Source organism: Petaurus breviceps, unplaced genomic scaffold, assembly GCF_028583685.1.
Source record: "Petaurus breviceps papuanus isolate PSGF00001 unplaced genomic scaffold, PetGlider_PUasm1.0 171, whole genome shotgun sequence".
Classification (NCBI taxonomy): domain Eukaryota; kingdom Metazoa; phylum Chordata; class Mammalia; order Diprotodontia; family Petauridae; genus Petaurus; species Petaurus breviceps.
The window spans coordinates 14,098,132-14,121,253 of NW_027185754.1; the positions used below are offsets into that span (position 1 = coordinate 14,098,132).

General features: G+C 44.9%; 1 protein-coding gene across 1 annotated transcript in view; it reads left to right on the forward strand.

Moving 5' to 3' along the window:
- Positions 1-6,477: 6,477 nt before the first annotated feature.
- Positions 6,478-23,122, forward strand: part of VSTM2B (V-set and transmembrane domain containing 2B) — a 54,108-nt gene continuing 37,463 nt past the window's right edge. The window contains exons 1-5 of the mRNA XM_069082570.1: positions 6,478-6,900; positions 7,441-8,290; positions 9,317-9,501; positions 10,978-11,007; positions 12,689-13,190. Coding sequence (XP_068938671.1) covers positions 8,218-8,290; positions 9,317-9,501; positions 10,978-11,007; positions 12,689-13,190 — 790 coding nt within the window. The 5' untranslated portion in view covers positions 6,478-6,900; positions 7,441-8,217. The remainder of the gene's footprint in view (positions 6,901-7,440; positions 8,291-9,316; positions 9,502-10,977; positions 11,008-12,688; positions 13,191-23,122) is intronic.

Sequence of the window (23,122 nt, forward strand, 5' to 3'; positions counted from 1 at the left end):
TCTGTCTCTCTCTCTGTCTCTCTCTCTCTCTCTCTCTCTCTCTCTCTCTCTCTCTCTCTCTCTCTCTCTCTCTCTCTCTCTCTCTCTCTCTCTCTCTCTCTCTCTCTCTCTCTCTCTCTCTCTCTCTCTCTCTCTCGCTCTCTCTCTCTCTCTCTCTCTCTCTCTCTCTCTCTCTCTCTCTCTCTCTCTCTCTCTCTCTCTCTCCCCACACACACATACCCCTACAACCTACCATAACATTCTTGGAATCCTCCTCCATGCCTTCCACCCCCCTACAGAATCAACTCACTCTGCCTTACTGAAATCAACCTATGTCTTCACTCTTGCAAAAAAAAATTGGTCCAATCACCCAATGATGACAATGTATATTGAAGGCTTAGGGAACCACCAGCATGGCTGAAATGACTGGTAAGAAGATGTTTATTTTTCTTGTCTAGGTTGACCTAGCAATGAATCAACCAGATAATTAGGGACAGGGCTAAAAATCAGGAGACAACTATGTCACCCATCAGCAGTATGGCCTCAAGCAAGTCATTTCAGCTCTCTGGGCCTCAGTTTCTGCTCAGTAAGCATAAAAATTTCTGTCCATGCTAATTCACAGATCTTCCACATGAATTAAATGAATCAATTCCTTGAGGGTAAGTCACATGTTTGTCTGGCATGTAATAAGCCCTATATAAATGTTAGCTATCATCATCATCATCATCATTGCCATTGTCATCACCATCATCATCATCATTATCATCATCACTCCTAGCACCTAGCTTAAAGATTTGCCCATAATGGTTGTTCAATAGAAATGAGATCATAAGACTTAGAGCTGGAAGGGATCAGGGATCTAATCCAACACTCTCATTGGAGTCAGGAAGATCTGAATTAAAATCTTGCCATAGACACTTCCTAACTCTGTGACCCTGGGCAAGGGATTTCACCTTTGCATCAGTTTCCTCATCTGTAAAATGGGGATAATAAAAACACCTACCTCCCAGAGTTGCTATAAGGATCAAATGAGATAATAATTGTAACAAAAAGGCTAACTGAATTGCCCAAGGTCAAACGGGTAATATATGGCAGATCTGGAGTTTGTTCCCCATTCAGCCTTCTTTCCATAGTGACTGGTAAACTATAAAGAGGCTTGTGCAAATAAATAATTGTCACTGGTTTTACATCTGCTGGGGTTGGGTTTTGGTTTTATTTTGTTGGGGGTTTTTTTTGCACTAGATAAAATAACTGGTGGATAGACTTGATTTTTCACTTTTTATCAATCAGTTCTTTGGGTGGTATAGACCCAGTTTATTCCCCACTTGTCCACTAAGGACAAGGGTCCCTTTGACTTTCCTTATCTGAGAAGAGAAAGATCACTGTGAATTGTGATATGGAAATAGAATATTGGGACAAATAATTTACTTCTTTCTGTTGAAATGTATTTATAATTATTATTACTAATAATTATTATTATAGTTAGTCTTTATAGAGAGTTTTATGGTATTGCAAAGCACTTTACATATATTCTTATTCAATCCTCACAACAACCCTGAAAGGTAGGTATTATTATTACACCAGTTTTACACATGAGAAAACTGAGGCAGACAGAAGTTAAATGATCAGCCCAGAGTCACAGAGCTAGTAAATGTCTGAGAATAGATTTGAATTAAATTCTTCTTGACTCTGAGCCATTCACTCTTCAGAAAAAGCTGTTAATCAATCAATCAACAAGCATTTGTTAAGCACCTCCTATGTGCCAGACATTTGGGGAGGGGGGGGGGATACAAACACAAAAATAAGATGGTTCCTGGCCTCGGAAAGCTTACATACATTTTTACTGTAGTTAAACAATATGTTCATAGATATTGGAACTGGGATTGTGATTTCATTGACATAGAAAACTCCCAGATGAGGAAATGTTCCCCACCAATGAACACCAGCACTTTCTCTGCAATTTAGAGGGTTAGATAGTTGCCTAGAGCACTGCAAGGTGAAGTGACTTGCCCAGAGTGACTGGCCCACACTTGCTCAGGATGTGTGAGAGGTCAGATTTGAAATCAAATCTTCCTAACTTCAAAGCCTGCTCTTTACCCACTATACCAGTGGTACCCAACTCAAATAGAAACCAGCTAACATATTGACTTAGAAAACTACAAAATAGCATTATCTACATTGCATTGTATTTTTTATTTATTTTGTTAAATATTTCCCAATTATATTTTAATCTGATTCTGGGACCCACTCACAAATGGTTTGAAATCTCTGCACTACACCAGACATCCTCTATTCTAACATGTTGATAATTCTCTAATTAAATACAGGGTACATCCAAAATAAAGAAGCAGTATTGGAGGGGAGGGGGCACTAACAACGATGAGAATGAGGAAAGGCTTCTTCGAATGGACATTGGGCAGAAGAGGGAGTTGGAAGTAGACAGCCCCCATTCTTTCAGTGAGGTATAGAGCCAGATCCTCTGCTGAGTAGGAGGGGTGATGTGCTAGTGTAAGTAGTTTGAACGGAACCAGTGTTGTCTTTTGGGGAAATCGCTCTGTAGGGGACTGTCCCCTTTTCCCTATTGGCAGTAACAGAAAGGGAAGAGCTAAATTGTACCTAAAATAAAAGCCAAAATAAATCTGAACCGTTGCTTCAATCTACCCAAGTACAGAAAGTGCATTGGGTTTATTGATATAAAAGTTTATTGATGGGTTGCATCTTAAAATCAAAATACATTAACCAAAATCAATGCTGTTGTATATGGCACAGATATGATGGAAAAGGTCAGGCAAGAAAGAAGGATCAACAGCAAACCTCCAATTTGGCCTTAACATTAAAATAAATAACTTTAAAAAGTGAGTTCCAGGAAAAAATATTCACTCAGATCTGTAATTTAAGATTACTTTCTTAAGAGGTTGAAAGTATTTTAAAATAGCACACTCTAAAGTACTTTAGAGAGTCCAGTGCATCCATCTATACAGAAATATTGACATCAACTGCATAAGCAACCTTCCAGCAGGAAGACATATAAAATATAGGTGAGCTCTACTTGAAAAAAAAAATTAGAAAATCTGAATCCACAAATTACAGTAACAAACATTAGGGATTTATATAATGCTTTTGCTTACAAAGTACTTTATGCACATGTTTCTTTGTATCTTCATACTGTTGTGAATTAAGTAGTGAAGGTATTTTTATTCCCATTTTACAGATAAAGCAATGGAGGCCAAGAGGGCTTAAGTAATCTGCTCAAGATTGTACCAATAGTAAATGGCAGGGCAGGGACTAAAATCCAGGTGTCTATTCATTCAGCAGCTTGCTGTTCCCAATTTCAGTTTAATCTAATTCAGCGAATACCTGTTGCACAGATTTTGCATGCAATGTACTAGACCAGCCTCTGCAAATACAGAAAATACTTACCCAAAGGAGATAAATACCAAGAGATTCAAATTGTAGATTTAAAACTGGCAGAGACCTTAGAGACTATCTGGTTCAATTACCTTATTTTACAGATGAGAAAACTGAGGCCCAAGAGTTTAAATGATTTGACCAAGGTCATACAGGAAATAAGTAGTAAGTGGCAGAAACAGAATCTGAAACTAAGTCTCTAACTCCAAATCTAGTGCTTTTCCACTGCACCCGACAAGGGACTTAAAGGTCATCTAAGTCAGTTCCCTGCCTATATAGATCAATTCATAAAAATCTATGTAAAATCCAGTTTTTGAGGAAAATGTGTTGTATAGAGCAAGGTATACCAGGAAGAGAGAAAAGGCTTTTTTGAGGTTGGTCTATTGAAATACATTTCTCTTTGAGGAGAAACAGGCATTAAACATAATTATTAAACACATTCATTTCCTCCTACCTTTCCTTGACATCTCAGAGTAAGAATGGACTTTATGTTTCAATTACCAAAGAAAGGACAGGACATCCCAGAGCAGGGAAAGACCACTGTGCATGATTTGGGAATGAGCATCAATTGAGGTTTTAACAATTTGTCTAATTGAATTAAATTAATCATTTTATGTGTCAAAGTAACAATTAAAAGAAAAAATAAAGCAAGCATCATGGAAGAACTAGGCCCTGCTCTTGAAGAGTCTTCAATCTAAGAAAATTAGAGGATGGAGGGGAAGGAGAATGAGCATGGAGACTGGGAAGACACTGGTTAAATTCTGTACCCCACTATATGGGAAAGAACTCTGGACTGGGTTCTGGTCCTTGCTCTGACATTCACTGACCATGTAACCTTAAGGATGGCAATTCATCTCTTAGTTATCTCAGTTTACTTCCCTCATCTGTAAAACAGTGATAAAATCTACCTGTAGTGGTGTTTCAGTTATTACTGTATTTACTTTTTAAATCCAAGAGAATAAAATTAACTTTGTTCTGCAATTTGGTTAAGAATGTCATGAGCGCTATGATCAGCAGGTCATTTGCCAAAAAAAAAGCTGGAAGTTCCAGGACTGGACAGAGAGTAACAATGACATGTAACCTGACACAAATATACATATAATATGAAGTCTATAAATAAGCGACCATAGATACATTGCCTCTGATATAAATCAGCCCTCTTTGTATGAGAATTGTATGAGACATCTGTCTCTAAGGGAGAGGGAAAGTCAGCCCTTAGAGGCTCTGAAGATGCATCAGTGATCAACAAGGAAACCCAAGAAAGTCACTGAGAGGAAAGTTCATGTCTTAATTGACAAGAGCATGAAGCAGACTCCATATGAGCACAGACTAAATTGATTAGGGGACTCCAGTCTGGAAGATGAAGACTGAGAAGAGGTAGGACCCAAGTTTATAAACTTAAAAAGGGGACTGGGCAGGGCAGGGTAACCCCTGGATAGGTTTGTTCACAAACTCCCAAATATTAAAACTTAAGAATCCCTTTAGAGCTTACATGACATAATCTTGGGACAAATAAAAGGAAAATCTATTTGCCAAAGCAAAAAAGTAAATCTATAAAATTCATTACCAACACTATCCTCCCCCTTCACGAACATATGAGTGCATACACACACACATACACACACACACACTGACAAAAGTTGAAAGGTCTTGGGAATTCCTCATTTTATAAGTGAGAAAAATAAGATCCAGAGATAGACTATTACTTATCCTGAGTCACACAGGTAGTAAGTGGCTGTACAAGAATTCAAATATAGTTCTTTTGACTCCAAATCCAGTGCACTTTGAGAATGGAGTCATACTGATCTATTAAATTAGAGATATCTGGATCCCTAATCAATGAGGAGGTGGACACAAAAGGCACTTCAACCATTGTTTCCTCTGTCAGGTCTCTAGATGGGTCACAAATCTGATACAGGGTAAAATTTTCTGCATCATTTACTTAAGAAATTAGAAATTTTGGACTTTCAAAATCCTTGAGCTAGAGATCTTAAAAGATAAACTAGTCATGCCCCCCTTCATTTTATAGATGGGGAAATTAAGGTCCAAAGAAGAAAATGAGTGAGGCAAGGTCACATAGATAGTATTTGGGTCCCATCCCATGTTTAGTAGTAAAGCCAAAAACTCAGTTATCTTATCTTGATTTTCAATTCCTTGCTCTTTCTATTCAAAGTTTAAGTCTTGGCCTCCCTTGGTTATCAGGGATTCAGTGAAGAACTTCTAGGGCACACTCATCTTAAGTCTACTGAGTAACATCATCTATTGGAATTTACATGTACCTTCAGCTGAAAGAAAGATACCTTCCAGCCAGCCTGGCCCAAGGCCTTTGACAAGGCCTTTGGAGTGGAAACAAGGGCTTGCCAAATGTTGACTTCCCTTCTAAGAACTTGGTAATGGTGATTCAATATCAAGAAATCCCCTAACCAATTCAATCCAATCCAACAAGAGGTCATTAATTACCCTTTCGTATGCTAGAACCTTAGAATAAGGAGATAAATGAAAAAAAAAAAAACTATCCCTGCCCTCAAAGTGCTTACATTCTACTGGACTTGTGTGAATTTATTCAACAAACACTTAATACTGCTATGTAGAGAATGAGTGACCAGAAGCTAGAAAGTATCATGTAAAGAAAGAGCAATCTATGTAGAAAATGGAGAAAAAGAAGGCCCTACACCTGAGGAGTTACTAAAAGCAACTCAAAAGAACCTAGCGTGTTCCTGCTCCCTGCTTTCCTTAGAGTCTACAACCTTTTTCTACTTAGCAGAGAATGGAATTGGGTGTACTTCTGGCTCCCAAATTCAGTTATGTGAGCCGGGGCCAGTTGGGGGTTCAAATGTGAGTTCTCCAGAAGGGAGCAGCTGTGGGTAGGATTTTGGGGGGAGGGGGAGCGGAGTGAAGGCCGAAAACAAGGTCGGGAATGGGCCTGGAGGAAGTGACTCCTATTCCCCCCTCCTTGGGAACTCCCTCTAGTGCAGCGTGGGTTGGGGAGCTAAAAGGAGGAAGGGGATTAAGAGGGAGTAGGAAACAAGCCTCGAATCCTAACCCTCCTGGAAATCTCCCCAGCCTTGAATCAACTAGTTTATCTCCACATTGTCCTTGCCATCCTCCTTCTCTCTCGCGACCCCTCCTCTCCTCGCTTTTCCCTATCCCTCCCTCCCGTCTTTCCGTCCCTCCCTCCTGGCCTCCCCACTTCTCCTGAGCCTCCTCCTCCCATCTCCCACAGTCATAGCTCCCTCTCTCCAACAGAGGCACCTGCTCCTAGCTCACTTCTCGGTGATCCACTGCGGACTTCTGGTGCCCGCTCCACTCTTAGGGACCTGGTCCTCCCTTCTGGTTCCCACCGCCAACCGCCCCCTGCTTCTGGGCGCATCCGCACACCCCCAAGGTCCCAGCGCCTCCTCCGCCCCGCCCCTCCCCCATCTCCTAGCTGTCTTTTTCTAACTGGTCTCGCGTTCCCCTAGCCATGGACTGGGGCTTGATAGCTGCTTGGGTCAGCCTGCTTAAGAAACCGAGGTAAGAAGTTGGGAGCTGGGAAGCTGGGGGAAGAAGGAAGGGAGGGGCTGCGGAAGACAGAGGGACGCTTCCCCCTAGACGTCACCAGGAATGTCCCGAGGGTGCTGGGGAGAATTTTAAGGCAATTTGGAACGAGGTGTTGGAGAGAAAGTGCCCACCCTGTGGGAAGTGGTCTGCACTGGGTGAGGGCGCGGCGCGGCGCTGCGGGGCGCTTTTGGCGCAATGTGTTAGTGGGGTGGGGGAGGTCTAGATCAGGGATGAGGCCCCCAAAAATGAAGCACAAGGCAGGACATCCTCTGGGATGCAGGGGTGATCCATTTTTGCACTAGAGATCTAGAGGAACTGCGCTGGCTGGGGGAGGGAGGGAAGAAGAGCTTGAGGTGGGGGGGTGGGGGGGAGAGGAGTCACGCTCTGGCGAATCCAACCCCAGGTGCAGGGTGGGAAGGGATACTAGAGCCCCAACAGTGACCACTTTCTCTCGCTCTCCTTTGGCTTCTCCGGACCGGCTATCACCAAAAACGCGTTACGCTTGGACGTCAGATTTCCGTTCTGAGGTTGAGCAGTGTTGGCTGGCAGAGTCACGAAAGAGGCTGGGGTGGGGGGGCGGCGGCGGGCAGAAAAAAGCGAGAGACGAAAAAGACAGAAAGAGAAGAGGAAGAGAAGGCAGAGCCCGGCTCTTGAGTGGCTCCCCAGTGCCAGTGTTTCTTAGCGCCTACTGCGGGGTAGCCCTGCGGCCGGAGTTCCTAAAGCTGAGCCAGAGACCCCTGCGCTGCTGCCGACTCACCCCGCCTCCTCCCGGCTAACCCAAGCCGAGAGACATTGGGGGATGGGTCCTGGCGCGGTGCCCGGGACCCCTGCCTCGCTGGCGGATACTAGATCGCGGATCTTCCGGAGCCGAGTGAAACCCTCTTCCCCATCAGACTAACTGGCTTTGGAGATCGAGCTACAGAAACAGACAGACAGAAGGGCAGACAGGCTGCCGGACAGACGGACCGGCACTGGCAGCGCACCGGCGCGCACACACACCCTCGGGCGACCGGCGCCTCCCATCCTGTGGAATTTATCCTTCCTCCCATTCTAGCGCACCAGCCCCTCCCCCGTGCTTCGCCCTCTCTCCCGCTCTCCAGAAAATAAAACAGAAGGGATTGATTGGTGGCTTTGGGTGGCGGCGGGGAGGGGAGGACAAGCCTCCTTCACCCAAGCTGGACCAGGGTCCGAGCCGGTCGGGGGGCCATGGATTTGGAGATGTCCTAGCCGCGCCCCGCGCCCACATCCGCTTGTCCCCTCGGCCCGCTCTCCAAACTCTCCCCACGTGAAATGGAACAGCGGGGACCGATCAGCGCCCTCCGATACCTGCTGCTGCATGCCCCGCTGCTCCTCATAGCCAACGGTGAGTCCTAAACTTTCCCTGATTCAGCCGTGGGGGAGGGGGCACAGAAGAAGGGGAGTCGATGGGCGATTTTGAAGATTTTCCCACCCACCCTTTTCAGAAAGCAAAGATATGGGAGAAATGTGCCCTAGGCGCACCAACCTAGAGACGCCTCTTCAGGGGCAGAGTATTGGGGTGTGAATAGGACCTGAAACTGCGAAGGGAACGAGTACTTCGTAAAGCGGCTTTTACATCCTTATATAAAAAAAATAGTGCAAGTGCCAATGGGCTCCATCAACCAGTATCTGTCTTCACAGACGCTCAATCCTTTCAGCTCCCGTTGGTGCTGAAAGCAGAAGCCAGGAGCTGAGGGTGCCCCGCGCCTTACAGGCTGCCAGGCTCTGTGCTAACCGAGAAGAAAAGATTTTAGTTCTTGGGGAAGAGTGGGGAGGGGTCTGGTGCAGCGTGTGAGGGGCTGTAGGGATCTTCCCCTGCTGCTCTGGGGCGGGTGTGAGGTCAACCTGGGGGGGGGGGGGGGGGCGGCGCAGTTGCGGATAAGGGCAGCAAAGCGGTTTTGCAGAGGAAGGGGGTGCAGACATGGCTCAAGTCAAACCTCGGACGGATGCCAAAGACCCAAGATGCCTCCCCACCCAATCCTGCCCCCCACACACACACACACAGTTTGATAAATCCTACAAGAAAATATTAAGAGAATGTAACCGTTTCCCTGCAAAGTGCTCTTTCCTCTAGAGATGCATGACTAAACTTTGCTCCCGGATTCCTTTCCCAGAATGGTGCTGTAATAGTAGCCCAGGGCTAAACTGTAAGAGGGAGACCTGATTTCTTTACCTTCTCTGCTCCCAAAGCTAGCCACCTGAACCTGAGCCCGACCTCTGCGAATATCTTCTGGGAAATGGTTAGCTCTGGCCACTGCGAGATGGGCTGGTTTGGGTTTATCTCGCCCTTTATCCAATTCGAACCCAGACTTCCCAACGGCCCTCAAATTCAACCAACCCCGATCTGTCACTTCTGTCTTTTCCCTCTCAGCTACTTTCACCGAAGTCCCCAAAGATGTGACTGTTAGGGAGGGAGAAGATATTGAGATGCCCTGTGCTTTCCGGGCGAGTGGATCAACCTCCTACTCACTGGAGATCCAGTGGTGGTATCTTAAAGACCCTCCCCGGGAGCTGGCCCACGAATTAGCGCTCAGTGCCCCTGGCAGCAGAAACAAGGTAAAAGAATTAAGCCCCATCCACAACACCCTTGGGGAAGGAGGTGGGGAAAGTAGAAGAGGGGAGGGAGAGGGGACAGATTCACCCTTCACCCTGCTGCTACCGATCCAACAAAGGCGAGAGTAAAATCCCCACTTCTTGTTGTGTGTATTGAGAAGGGATGGTCACTGTCAGCCGGCCAGTGTGGGATGAGAGAGTCTTTTGATGGTAGGGAAGTTGTAACCATCTTCTCCACCCTCCCTGACTCCTTTCCACCACTTTATCCTCTGCTCCACTCCCCACTCCCACCCTCCCTACTACCCCCTCCCCCAAAAAAATACCTTCCCAAGAGCAGTTTTCAGTCCTTTTCTCTAGCCCTCCATGGTCACTGCATATGGAAATGAACCTAAAGCATCTCTGATATGGGTTTCCAACGACCAAAGATAATGATAAGTATGACAGCATTTATGTAGAAGCTTCAATGTGTGCAAAACATGTTACATACATTATCACATTTGATCAATGAAAGAATACAGAATCTGCCTAGCTCTTAATCCAACCAAGACAAGAGGCATCAAACTGGAGCATTTCTAAGTTGAACCTCTCCCTGGCCCAGAATTGTAAGGGTCAGCGGTAGGGCCCAACCCTGAGGCTGAAATCAATCTACCTCCAAAAATGACCAATCTTTTCCCTTACTCATCTTCCACCAGAAGAGACCCACTGGAAGCTAAGGCCTTCCACTGGCTCTGGTGCACATAATGCCCCCTCCCCCAATCTGGCTTTTTTCCAACCTTCCTGGATTGATTTGAGTCCAGTCCCCTTGCTCTGAGAGTCTTGTTTGTCACCAGTATTGTGGGAATGCTAAACATTCTCCCCAGATACAAGAACCTCCTTCCAGTTGATAATCCTTTATTTGGGGAATCCCACCAGTGTGTTGAGGGTGGAGAGACATAAGAAAAATATGCAGGTGATCCATCACCATAGTTGCAACTGAAAATAGACCCAAAGGTAGTTTGTAGTGGCAGCCCGCTCCATTTCCTATTGTGGGGATGCATCTATTCCCCTTAAGGCCTGTTGATTAAGTTTTATTTGTACAAACCTGGGGCCTGACCTGAGTATCCACTTAACTCTTCCTCCTTCCCCACCCACAAGCCCTAAGGCTGTTCTGCAGCAGTGTTGTTTAAGCCCCTCCTCCATCCCCCACTATCTAGGGTAGCAACTCCCAGTGCATTCCTGCTTGCAAGGGTAGGGACATAGGTACCCTGAAGTCCCATCTGCCTTTGGGAATGTGCCACACAGCCCTACCAATCAGAAGTCCCCATCCATAATCAGCATACACAACAATCAGATCCTGCCTCAGGCTCCCCAAATATTAAATTTGGGAAATTGCTCTGAAGGGAGTGTAACAGCTGGTATGAGAATCTCCTTTAATCTGAGAGATGCTGTTCTATAAAGTAGGAGACTGTAGCCTAACATCTCTCCCTCTTTGCATTTTAGGTAACAAATAAGGATGCAACCAAAATCAGCGTAAGTGTAGAGCAACAGCTATGGCGTGTGGGGGACCCCTCTTGGTGGATTTTCTTCCCACAGCTAACATCCTTTCACCTTAGCCTGTTTCACCTAATAGAGCAAACTGCTTTCATGGAACTCTTGTAATTTTGCATTTTTCTGCTGCTTCCAAGTGTCAAGGCTCCATCTGCTATTATTTGTTCCAGTCAAGTTTCATTTCTTGTAAATCAAGAGAACATGGCATTTGTCTCCACTCCCTGATTTGCTCTCACCTGTAAAAACACTTCATCCCAGATCATGTGCTAAATGCTATTCATTTTGCTAGCTCACTTCTTGGCCTTTATTTTCTCCCAGCAAATGTTAAATTCCCACTATTTGCAACCACTTGTGTGCTCAGATCATTTGCCTCCCTTTTTCCAGAATATCCCCTATCAGTTCTCAGAAGAACTCTCCTCCCCTATGCTGCTAAACAGTTTTTCACCACATCACCTTAGTGTGTCTAGAAAACAATACAATTTGTTGTTTTTGTGTTAGGCCAGTTTTTGAGGTATGGGACTGAGGGAGGTTACGGATCTGGAATATATTGTTGCAGGGTGAGGAAGGATGGGAATTAGAGATGTAATTGTATTGTTTGGAGGTAGTATCATTCATTGAATGAAGGGGGCAGAACATTTCCTACTGAAGGCTAAAGGAGAGGAATAGTTTGCTTTGTTGGGGCAACATGAAAATTTTGAAAAATAGATGATTTGTGAGTTTTAGAATGTTGGAGGAAGAGCACACTAGCTGTAATATCTGATTTCTCCTTGGGGATTGTGGAATATTATCATGAAAGCTTTGAGGTCTTGTAAGATACAGTTGCAATTCTCCTTAGGAGGGAGCTGAGACTCTTGCTGTGTCTAAGAAGTGAAAGGGCCTAGGATCAGACAATCTTGAATTTAGAAAGAGCATTAACTAGTAATAAGGTGGGGGGAACAGATACCTAATTTAACCCACAAAAATACATCAGGAAAACTGAAGCCTTTCCTGGAAATGCAGTGGAAGAGCAATGTGAAAAGAGAGAGGGAGAGGGACTAATAGAAGAGTGAAGGAACTGATTACAGTAGACATAAGGAAGTTAATGAATAATGGACTGATTTTGTTCTATGAGTGGGGGTTGTGATGTGAGACTGAAGACGTACTGTAGGAAGACTAAGCAAGAGAGGATGCTAATAGGAGAGGGAAATGGGGAAGAGAGGAGAAAAGATTAAAAAAAATATTTAGAAGAGGGGGTTAATAATACAAAGGGGAGAGTTTGGTGGAGGGAATAAAAAGAAAGAGGCTAACTAGACAAGATGCTGCCCAGGGGCTATGCAGTAGGGGAGATATCTGGGTACCAAAGAAAGGAAGGGGCATGGTGGAGTTGATACAAATAAGGAGATGCACGGACAAGTGCAGGAGATCTGTGTGTGGGAGGCTGGATAGGGATCAGAGTAAGCTGTGGGGGGATGGGAGGGAGGAGGGGAAGTTAATGCATGGAGTGGGTGAAAGAGGGTGCTTGGGGGAGGATGGATACGGATCGGGTCCTGCGGGGTGGGTGGGTGGGTGGGAGGTTGGGGTCGGTCTTGTGCCAGCTCACAGAGATGGCACTTGGGGGTCGCGGGCTCCGTGGGCGAGGAGGTGGCCTCTAACCCCGGGGCCCGCGGTGTCGCCTCTCTTGCAGACGGTGCGGGTACAGGGCAATGACATCTCGCACCGGCTGCGACTGTCGGCCGTGCGGCGGCAGGACGAAGGCGTTTACGAATGCCGGGTGTCGGACTACAGCGACGACGAGACGCAGGAGCACAAGGCCCAAGCGCTGCTGCGGGTGCTGTCGCGCTTTGCGCCGCCGGACATGCAGGCCGCCGAGGCCGTGTCTCACATCCAGAGCAGCGGCCCGCGCCGTCACGGGGCCGCCGGCCGAGCCACCTCCGAGCCTGGCCGCGACAAGCGGCCCCCGGGGGGAGCCGGGGCCGCCAGCGTCGCCAACGCCGCCCCAGCAGCAGCAGCGGCGGACGCAGCAGTCGTGGGAGCAGCTGTGGGAGCCGGGAGCGGGGCTGCCGCGGCCTCCGCAGCCAACGCCGCAGCCACCACCGCAGCTGCAGCCGCCGCCGCGGCCACCGCCGCCTCCTCGGCCTCGCCTCCGCCGGGCAGGGCGGTCATCCTCCGCCAGAGGCATGGCTCGGGTGAGTCAGCCTGACCCCCCGCCGGGAGCGGGCGCGGTCACGGTCATGGTCACGGTCACTCAGCCCGTCTAGCTCAGTAGCCGGGGCTGTCAGTTACAGAGAGCGTAGACGCCTGCGCGGTGGGTGGGCGAGAGTGGGAAGGGACCGAGGGGGCGGGACGCGTGCGTAGAACCCCCGCCAGCGCCGAGCCGGGTGGGAGCTGGGCCACCTGCTTGCAACCCCGGCAGCCTCGTCAGCGCAAACGCCTCCAGGGGTGCTAGGTGTACCCCTAGATCTGCGTGCGTGCGTGCGTGTGTGCGTGTATGTGGCGGGGAGATTAACGTCCCCACGCATACACATTCACACACCGCATTCACACTGCCCCATGCTTATTCGAATATGCTTTTATTCTCGTTTGCCCTCGTAGATTTTTTTACTTACACCCACATTTCCATGCCTTCACCTGCTTTTCTTTGTGTAACTTTGCCTCCCTTTTCTCGTTCCCTTTCCATCCGACGTACTTTCTCTATTTTACTTACCATCCTCTGCTCATTTCTCCTTGGCCTCATTCCCTTTGGATGGTTTTGCAATTTATATTCTTCCTGGTTGTATGTTCTGGTGGTTAGTTAGGACCCTTCTTTCCCCTGGACAAGCCATCCCCTCTCACTGGGTGTAGTTGAAGCCCTCTGTGCCTTGTTCCTGCTGCCTTTGGGATTGGGGGGAGTTGGTGCAGTCTATGGTCCTAACTTGAAAGTCTGTTTTTAGCCAACTGACTTCTCTTTTCGGCGCCTCCATAATACAGTTCCTGAACACGGAGCAATGTTCCCACCTCTGGATGCCAAAGATCTTTTGTTTTTGTTACGACTCTCTTCTGACCTCATCACCTTATGTCCACAGCAGCAAAACCCCCGAAAGAAAAAAATTCCACTTCCTTTACAGTCTGCCAGTTCTCCAGTTCTGACACTAACCCATTCCTCCCCTATGGGTTTGCATATTAGTGAGCTAAAGCAGGGTTGTTTTATTAGTACTTATTGAGATTATTGGGTTCATTATTATTCAACAGAGAAGCCAGTCTCTGCAGACAAGGAATTTGGTGCTACTGGGTAGGGATAACTAGCCCCTTCCTGCCTGGGCCTGAGTTTCAGTATCCCTTCTGCCCCTTAATTATAAAACTCTTGATCTAACAATACTGCTCAGATTCCCTGGTATTCATTAGATCAGAGCCCCTTGGGTTGAAGCTTTAACTCCTTTGTGGAGGCTGACAGAAAATGCAAGGTTCTCCAAAATGTTCCTCTCCCATCACCTGCTGACCTGGAAAGAAAGGATGCCTGGGTCTTTTTCAGACTTCCTTGGGATGGAAAAGCTCCAGTTCACAACCTTTGTGACCTTGGGACCATCACTTTTCCTACTATGGATTTCCTCTGCAAAATGAAGCTGTCTTGGCCTAAATGATCTATAAGTTTCCTTCTAGCTCTAAGACTTATGATTTAGATCAATTCTGAAATTAAATAATTGCCAATTAATCCCCCCTTCCCATCCCACTCTCTGCTACAAAGTTTTGGTTGAAGAAAAAAAAAAGTGATACCCAGAGAGCTGTTGCTGCTGCTGTTTTATTTTGAGGTAACTAAGAGGAGGGGAGTGTTGAAGAAGAAAGAGCTAGGGACCCAAGGCAGAAAGGAAGGTGCAGATGCATTCTAACAACAACAAAAAAAGGATGCAATCAGTGGGTGTCTGATTCCAACCTATCATCTCTAATTAAAGTTCAAGTGCTTGGTGTTATGAAGCTACAGCAGGTCCTGGTGATAATGCAAGGGAGCCTGTTTTGGGAAACTGCTTCAAGGCACCTAGAAGAAAAGCAGGAACACAGTTGCCAACAGGGGATTCTAAGCCTTGTTTTCCAGGCTGACTGTGCGCTAGTCTGACTGTCTCTGCTTGGAGCCAAGGAATATTCCGGCTCTTGGATACCATATTTAGAACAAACTTGAGACTCAAACTGTGTCTTTCAAAAGTTCAAATTGTGCTTCTCTATAAAACAAAACAATTCTGTCTTTTGAACTGCAAAATGTGCATAATGCCTAGTATTAAGCTCTATTTCCTAGGGGTAGTTTGAGTCTTGTTGTCACTTCCTTCTTGCCAATCAAACTGAGTGCATTTCTCAGAAATTCCTTGGTCAGGAAAAGTTAGGTAAGGTTCCCGCCAAATCTCCACAAGCATCTTTTCCACCTTCCCTTGTATTTGGGTTTAGATGTAATTTGAAGGGCTTTAAAAAAATTCCAACTGAGTTTACTTAGGCAACTTGGTGGGAAGAACACAGAAATGAAGACCCTGATTAGGAGATCTCGGGTTCTAGCCCAGCTCTGCCACTCCACTTAGCTAGCTCATCTTCAGTTAACTACTGAAACTTCCTGGGCGATAGGTTCTTTATCTGCAAAAGGGAGATAATGATACCTACTCAACCAATCTTGCCAGGTTATTGTGAGGATCAAATGAGAGGGAAGGAGAGAAGGAAGAAGGCATTTATTAAGCACTCACAGTGTGCTAGGCACTGTTCTAAGTGGTTTACTAATATCTCTGATCCTCACAACCCAGGGAGTTAGGTTAGGTACTATCATTATGCCCATTTTACAAATGAGGAAACTGAAGTACACAAAGGTTAAGTGACTTGACCAGGGTCACACAAGTGACCCTAGTAAGTGTCTAAGGTCAGATCTGAACTCGGGTCTTTCTGACTCCAGGTTTGGTGCTCTACCCACTATGTCTCCTAGCCCCATCAAATAGGAAAGTGCTTGGAGAAGGACAAAACACCACACTGACATTAGCACAATTTGTCCATTCACTGCCTCCTGCTGATACTGAGTTTACTCAGGTAGGGACTTAAGTTCCTTAAATTTCCCAACCAGTGACTTCAGTCCTTTGATGTGTTGTGACATGTCTGATTACCTCACTCCCATTTTTTTTTTGAGAGAAGTAATGGTTGAGTAGTTATGTAATAACTGGCTGGTAAAATGTCTTTAGATAACTTAATTGGAAATGGCTAGATAGAGACTGAACACCCTCCCCCCTCATCTTGATGTGTCTCAGCAACTTATTATATATATTATAGAACAAACAAAAGGCTTGTCTGTTCAATAAGTCTATGTGGAACACCTTGCCATGGGCTATAGAACTTTACATATACAGAAGAAAAGATGTGGTCCTGAGGACCATTTGTGGAACTCACAGTCCAGCTGAAAAGCCAAGATGCACACGTGACAAGTGAAATGGTCAGACCACCTGATAAAATGTCACAGGGCTTTATGTGATATGACAAATGAGTGTTACCCAGGTCATGATACTGCCATGAGTTCAGGTGGAACTTAGGATGCTTAGGGAGAAAAAAATAGAGAAGATAGGACTTGAATTGGATACTAGTAAATGGATTTAGCCAGAAAGAAATCAAGAAGGAAAAGGAAGAAAGGTTTTTTAAGCATAGTAGGCCAAGGTACAGGTGTGGAAATGGATCTAGAATCAGAAGGGTTCAGATTCTGCCTCTGCTGCTTGGCACATCACTTTCCCCACCAGGGAAGGTATTTCTTCATTCATAAAACAAGAGATCTGATCTCTAAAGTCCCTTCTAGCTCTCAATCTTTTGATCTTTGAGGTATATACTAAATTGTTCAAGGGATGAAGAGATCAGGTTGGGAGAACAGAAGGTTTGTGTTGAATAGTGGAAGATAAAGACAGAGAGGTATATTGGGGCCAGGTTGTTTAAGGCTTTGGATGCCAAGTTAAGAAGTTTGTGGTTTTTGCTATGACCACTGGTGAACTACTAAAGGATTTGAGCCCAGGAGTGATATGATAAAACTGATGCTTTAGGAAGATTAATTTGGCAGAAGTTGAGAAACAGTGACTTTTAAGGTCAAGGACACATTTTATTTCTGCCTAGACTAAATGGATTATCTCCATTTACCATACCCCTAATTAGGCCTCCTTAGAATAACTTATACTGGTCATAAAAGGGATAGGGGAAGAAGATATAGCTGTCTTAATGTACCCCATCCCCATTATTAGAAGCACAACTCAGGATCCACATCCCAATGATAGTAAAATGGAATCCCATTTTCATATCCGAAATGCAGCAGGTTACTATGAACCATCCAAATATGTATTAGTGAAATTGGAAACAATGACCCTGATATCAATGGGCACAGCACCATCCACACTGAATGGCCTGACTTCAAAGAGACTGCTGCCAGGAGAGCTTCTTCAGTGCCCGGGTGAGGGCAGAATCCTCAGGATAAGTGTGGCTGGTGGTTATCTTTTCCAATTACCCCAACACCAATAATCATTGAAGTGTGCCAGGGCCATCCCCAACCTGGTCTTGGAATCCTTGTCTACGGAATTCATGTCATTGGGCCCAGAGTCAAAGGCTATAGCCAACCAAGTAGTCACTACCAACAGGGCTGTTCCTTGGCTTCTCCACCTCTATGGAGGCTGATACAGACCAATATGGAGAGAAACCAAATCTGCCAGACCATGTCCGCTATCTCTCCTGAGGAGCTACAGTGGGATATGGACATTTAGTAATGGGTTTGAATCTTGTGTCTGCCACTTACTCCTTGTGTGTGCTAAGCAAATCTCTTCTCTCTGGGCTTCCCTCACATGTAAAATGAGGAGTTGTGCTATAGGATCTGCAAGGTCTCTTCCAACGCTGAAATTCTCTTTTCTAAGATGAGAAATTCTACTTGCTATTGTTATTTCACAATCTACTCCTGCCACAGGCTGCCTATGAATTCAAGTTTAGTCAACAAGCATTTATTAATTGCTTACTATGTGTCTGGTGCTGTGCTGAGTGCAGGTAATTCAAATAAAAGCAGAAATAAAATTAAAAGCAGAAAGAAAGGTGATCCCTGCCCTCAAGGAATTTACATTCTAATGTGAGAAGACCACTCACAGAAGGAAGCTGAAAATAGAAGAAGGGGTGGAGAAATGAGAGTACCAGGTTTGGGGGCATAGTAGAGTAATTTCTGAGACTGAAGAACAATCTGATTATTCTGAAGAGAAATAAAAACATAGTTGACCTGGGTATCCTCTGTAAAATACAGGTTCTGAGAGGAACTAGCCAATCAGACAGAAGGGCTGCAGGGGCTGAGGTTACTTAACTATGTGAGAAGTAGTCCAGGGGTGGAGTGAGCTTCCTGGATCTATAGCCTGGTAGAAAGAAGTTCTGAAGAAATGAATCAGGGGTGTACCCTGGAGAAGAGTGAAGACATCGTTGGCTATGACTTCCTCCTTAAAATGGAGAGGCCAGGAAAGGCCACGGGGGTGGAGGTACCAGTACTTTCAATGTGAGTTGTCAAGGGGTAAAGTGAGTTTCCAGGGTGAAGTTTCTATACCATGGTACAGAAAGTTCTGTGGAGATGAATCAGGAGGGCAGCCTGGAGAGGAATACATTTGTGGAAAGTGGAATTCATTTCATTTCAGCAAACAAGCATCTACTATGTTGCAATATACTCTACTAGCTGCTTGAGATACAAAGACAAAAATGAAACAGTTCCTGTTCTCAAAGAGCTTATATTCTACTGGGAGTTACATGTTCAGAGATAAGTAAATATAAGATCACTTAAGGTAGAAAAAGAGAAAGTGTTAACTACAGGGAATTAGGGGGATGCTTCATAAAAGAGGTGGTACCAGCTCTGACCTTTGAAGGAAGATAAGAATTCTGAGAGGTGGAAAGAATGCCTTCCAGGCACTGGGAATGGTCTGAGAGAGCACATAAAAGATGGGACTTCAAATGTTGAGTTCCTAAAAAAGAAATCATTTTGGCTAGAATAAAGAATGTGTCAAGGGGATGTGGTGTGAAATAAGTCTGGAAAGGGAGGTGGGAGCCAGATTGTGGATGACCTTCAACGTCATGCTGAGCAATTTGCATTTTGTCCTGAAGGTGATAGAGCGTGGGAGTCAGGTTCCTATCTCGACTGAAATAAGGAAGGTTTTTGAGAAGGTAAGTTGTGTGATTGGGCCTTAGAATGATGATTTTAGACACTGTGTGTAGGATGGAATTGAAGAACAGAGAGATTAAAGCGGGAAGTCCAAACAGGTTCAGGTAAGAGGTGATCAGTACCCACCCCAGGATGGTAGCTTTTGTGAATGGGCACAAGGGAATATTTTGGAGGAAAATTAACACAGCTTGGCTACTGATTCTATTTAAAGAGTGATGGAAAGAGAAGAGACAAGACTGCCTCTGAGGTTCCAAAGCTGGGTGACTGGGAAGATGCCCTCTATAGAAACAAGGAAGCCTAGAAGAGGAGGTTTGTTTAGGGGAAAGGGTGTTGAGGTTTTGTTCTTCTTGTCGTTATTGTTGTACATGTTGATTTTGAGATGCCCTTGGGACATACAGGTTGAGATGGCAGCTGTGGGTGCAGGGCTGGAGCTCGAGAGACAGACAAGGCCTGAGGCCACCGCTGCAGTCATCTATTCCCTATGAGTTGTTTCCCCTAAGCACGAAGAGCACAGTACACATCTTACCTTCTCCACCTGTTCTCAGTACCCTCAGCAGAATCTCTTTATCAATACCATCAGACACAGGTTGCAAACAGATTGTGACCTCAACTAGAAAGAGATTTGCTCAGCATTTTTCCTACTAGTGACTGTCCATTTCGACAAGTTACAGAGCATATAATCTGAGAAGTTGGAATTATGCCCGTTCTTGTGATTCCCTTGGTTTTCCTCATGCTCTGTACCCCCTCACTCACACTACTACATAGATAGAAGTTAGAAGAGTTTTGGCTTGTTTTGAGGAAGAACTTACTATATCCAAGGATGGAATGGGCTCCCTTGAGAGGAAGTGATCTTACAATCACCAGAAGTATTCCAGCAGGGGTGCAATAATTAAGTGGAAGATTGTACTGGATAACCTCTAAATCACCTTTTGCTATTAAGATGTTCGCAGTGCTGTGATTTCTGTGTCTGTCTCCACAAATGGCTGTGCCAGGTCATCTCATCTCTAGGTGGGGCCAACCATTGTTGTTTGTCCTTCTTTCTCAGAGGACCAATGACATCATGAGGGTGATGCCTTGACTTGTGTGTGAATTGGATTTAAGTGTGGTCAGCTGTAGCCATTCTGAGAATGACCCTGGTGTAATAGAAATGCTTAAGGAGAATCTTTAGACCAAGGTAAGCGATATGATTCAGACTGAGACCTCAGACAAAGGCTGTACAGGAAAAACTCCCAGAAGATTTACCCTGCCCCTCCCCAATCCCTTGCTCTGGAGGGGAAATTCAGGCCACAATAGACAAGGAAGAACTGAGAGGGGCAGGAGATTAGATTGTTGTATACAGCTTTCAGCTACTGTACTACCTTTCTGCTGAGAGCTCCTTCCCTGGGCAATCAGCCAGGGTCAGAGCTCTTCACAACCCAGTAGCCATAGATACACAGTTTGTCCTTCAGGGGTCTCAGGGACTGATGAGAATACAACCCCCAAACACATACATAAGTACACACACACTCCATAGGTTACAAATTATTGATAAGTGGTACATATATAAATATTAATGCCTTCCCTGATTTCCTCATATATACATGCATATATATAATATATACATACATGTTTATTCAAATCAATTAACAAAAAATTATATGTGGTAACACTTCTAAAGATTGATCTTATCCAGGATAATTGCATTTTAAATATTTAGCCAGATGACAGAATCTATCCATAGGCCCCAATCCTTCTGAGTTTGTGACCTGCAGGAAACCAATAATCATCAAAAGGCCAGAATAGGTTGGAAGTAGGAGATTTTCCCTCTCCATGACCTTTTCAATAGCTAACGCCTGACCCAAACCTTTCCTGGCCACATGGAACTAAAGAAGAGATGTTCTAACTTAAACAGGGAAGCAGGCAAGGAGAAGAGTGACAAACACACCAATCTCCTTAAAGAGGGATGGGGACACAAAGTCTGCACTAACACTCCGAGAGAATACACCCTTTTTATAACCATTAATTCAGGTTGAAGGATGGTCAGAGCATTGATTCTTCAGGAAAGAACTGAAAAATTTTCACCATGGAAGTAATTTGTCCTGAAATAAAATGTGTAAAGGACAAAGTTGGACCTTTCCCCCCCACATACACACATCACACCATGGTCCTCTGTGGCTTATGCAAGATGCTTTGGTAAAGCAGGCAGGAGAAAGAAACAGGGATTGACAGAACTTTCATCTCACAAATCCAGCATGAGCCAGGCAAGGAAGCATTTTCTGTGCCTCATCTGGGCCCTACTTAGCCGAAAACATATTTGCACAAAAAGTTTATGTGCAAACACTCATGTGCTTCATGTCTCATTTGCCAAAAGACATTGCAATATCTGTACTTAAAAATACAAACCAAGGGCTGTATTAGGAAATTGGTAAAGGTTTTAGAGTGAAGGATTGGAAACCTCTCTGCTATTTTTAAATGGGATTTGTAATGAATTATAGGACTTACATGACTATTTTTCTTGAAATGTATCTGTTGTTTCAATGCTTTTTTTAAGGAAATACACAGAATTCTTTTCTAGCAGACTTAGCTACCTGAAGGAGAGCGCTGTGGCATGAAATGCGGGCCCAAAGATGACAATTTGTCGTTCAGTAACCCTTTTTGTTGCCTGGTGGCTTCCCTCCATATGGATCACAGGAACAAATACATAGTGTGTGAGCTTCTGATCATCTTTAGATCAATAGCCTGAGGGACTAAAGAACCTCATTCCGTCAATAGAATACTATAAAACTGGAGCTGGAGAATTATAAAATTTCAATTAATCATGGAAAAATGACAGCTAAGACTATGGCTGTGATAGATTTAGAGAGATAGTTACTGCTTGCCTGCCATGAAGGTGGGTTGGCTGTGTGTTGCCATGGGAGCTGTAAACAGCTTGGAAAGAAGATGGTGGGCAAGGTGAGGGCTCACTTCAGTGGGCAGAATGCCCAGTGGTGATGCCATGGCTACTGGGGAGGGTGCCAAGGCAACACACAAAAATCTTCAAAGGACCTTGTCCTTCACTGGTACCCCAATTCAGAGGATTGAAAGTGTGGGGTGAGGGAAATTCAGTGAAGATCAACTTCAGCCATACTGACAGAACAGGAAAAAGAATATAAAAACTATCCAGGCTATTTGGACAGCTACCATATGAGCACAAATCTTCCCCTAGATGCCTGGTCAGCTTAAGTATCTCACATCATAGACAGCCCAGGGGTATGTGCTGGACATTTTAGAGATCAGAAATCTTTTTTTTTTTTTTAAAGCAATCAGGGTTAAGTAACTTGCTCAAGGTTACACAGCCAGGAATCTTTTTTTTTTTTTTTAACTGGGTCTTCTTACCTCATATAGTCTGGAAATGCAGTGGTCTCTCATTGGGCCCAATCCCATTGCCGATCAGCACAGAAGTTTTAGTTTGTTCCATTTCCAACCTAGATTGGTTCACCCCTCCTTAGGCAAGTTAGAGATCTCCCAACTGCCAAAGGCTCTCCATATTGGTGCCAGACTTAGCATGGACACCCCATCAATTTTAGCCATACTACAACTCAAAACTCCTGAACTCTAGTGATCCTCTAGCTCAGCCTCACTGAGGGATTATAAAAATGGACACCATGCCCAGTCAGAAATTTACTTCTTAAAAAAAAATCCCCACACTTGCATTAGAGTTCAGATATTTTGGCTTAAAGATGTGGAAAGAAAAACCTGCTAACCAAGATGTCCTAGAGATAAGATACTGAAAAATTCCACAGAGGAAATTCAAGGATGGATGCAGAAGAGAACTTTCCAGCAAGCTCAGCCATGCCTATTTCATTATCATTGGACAGTGGTGTTAGAGGGTGTGAGTTATTTATTCTAATTGGAATATTCATTTATTCAGCACAAATTTATTAAGGACCTGCCACCTATAAGATACCATGCTGGCATTGGAGATATCAAAATGAATAAGATACAGTCCTAGCC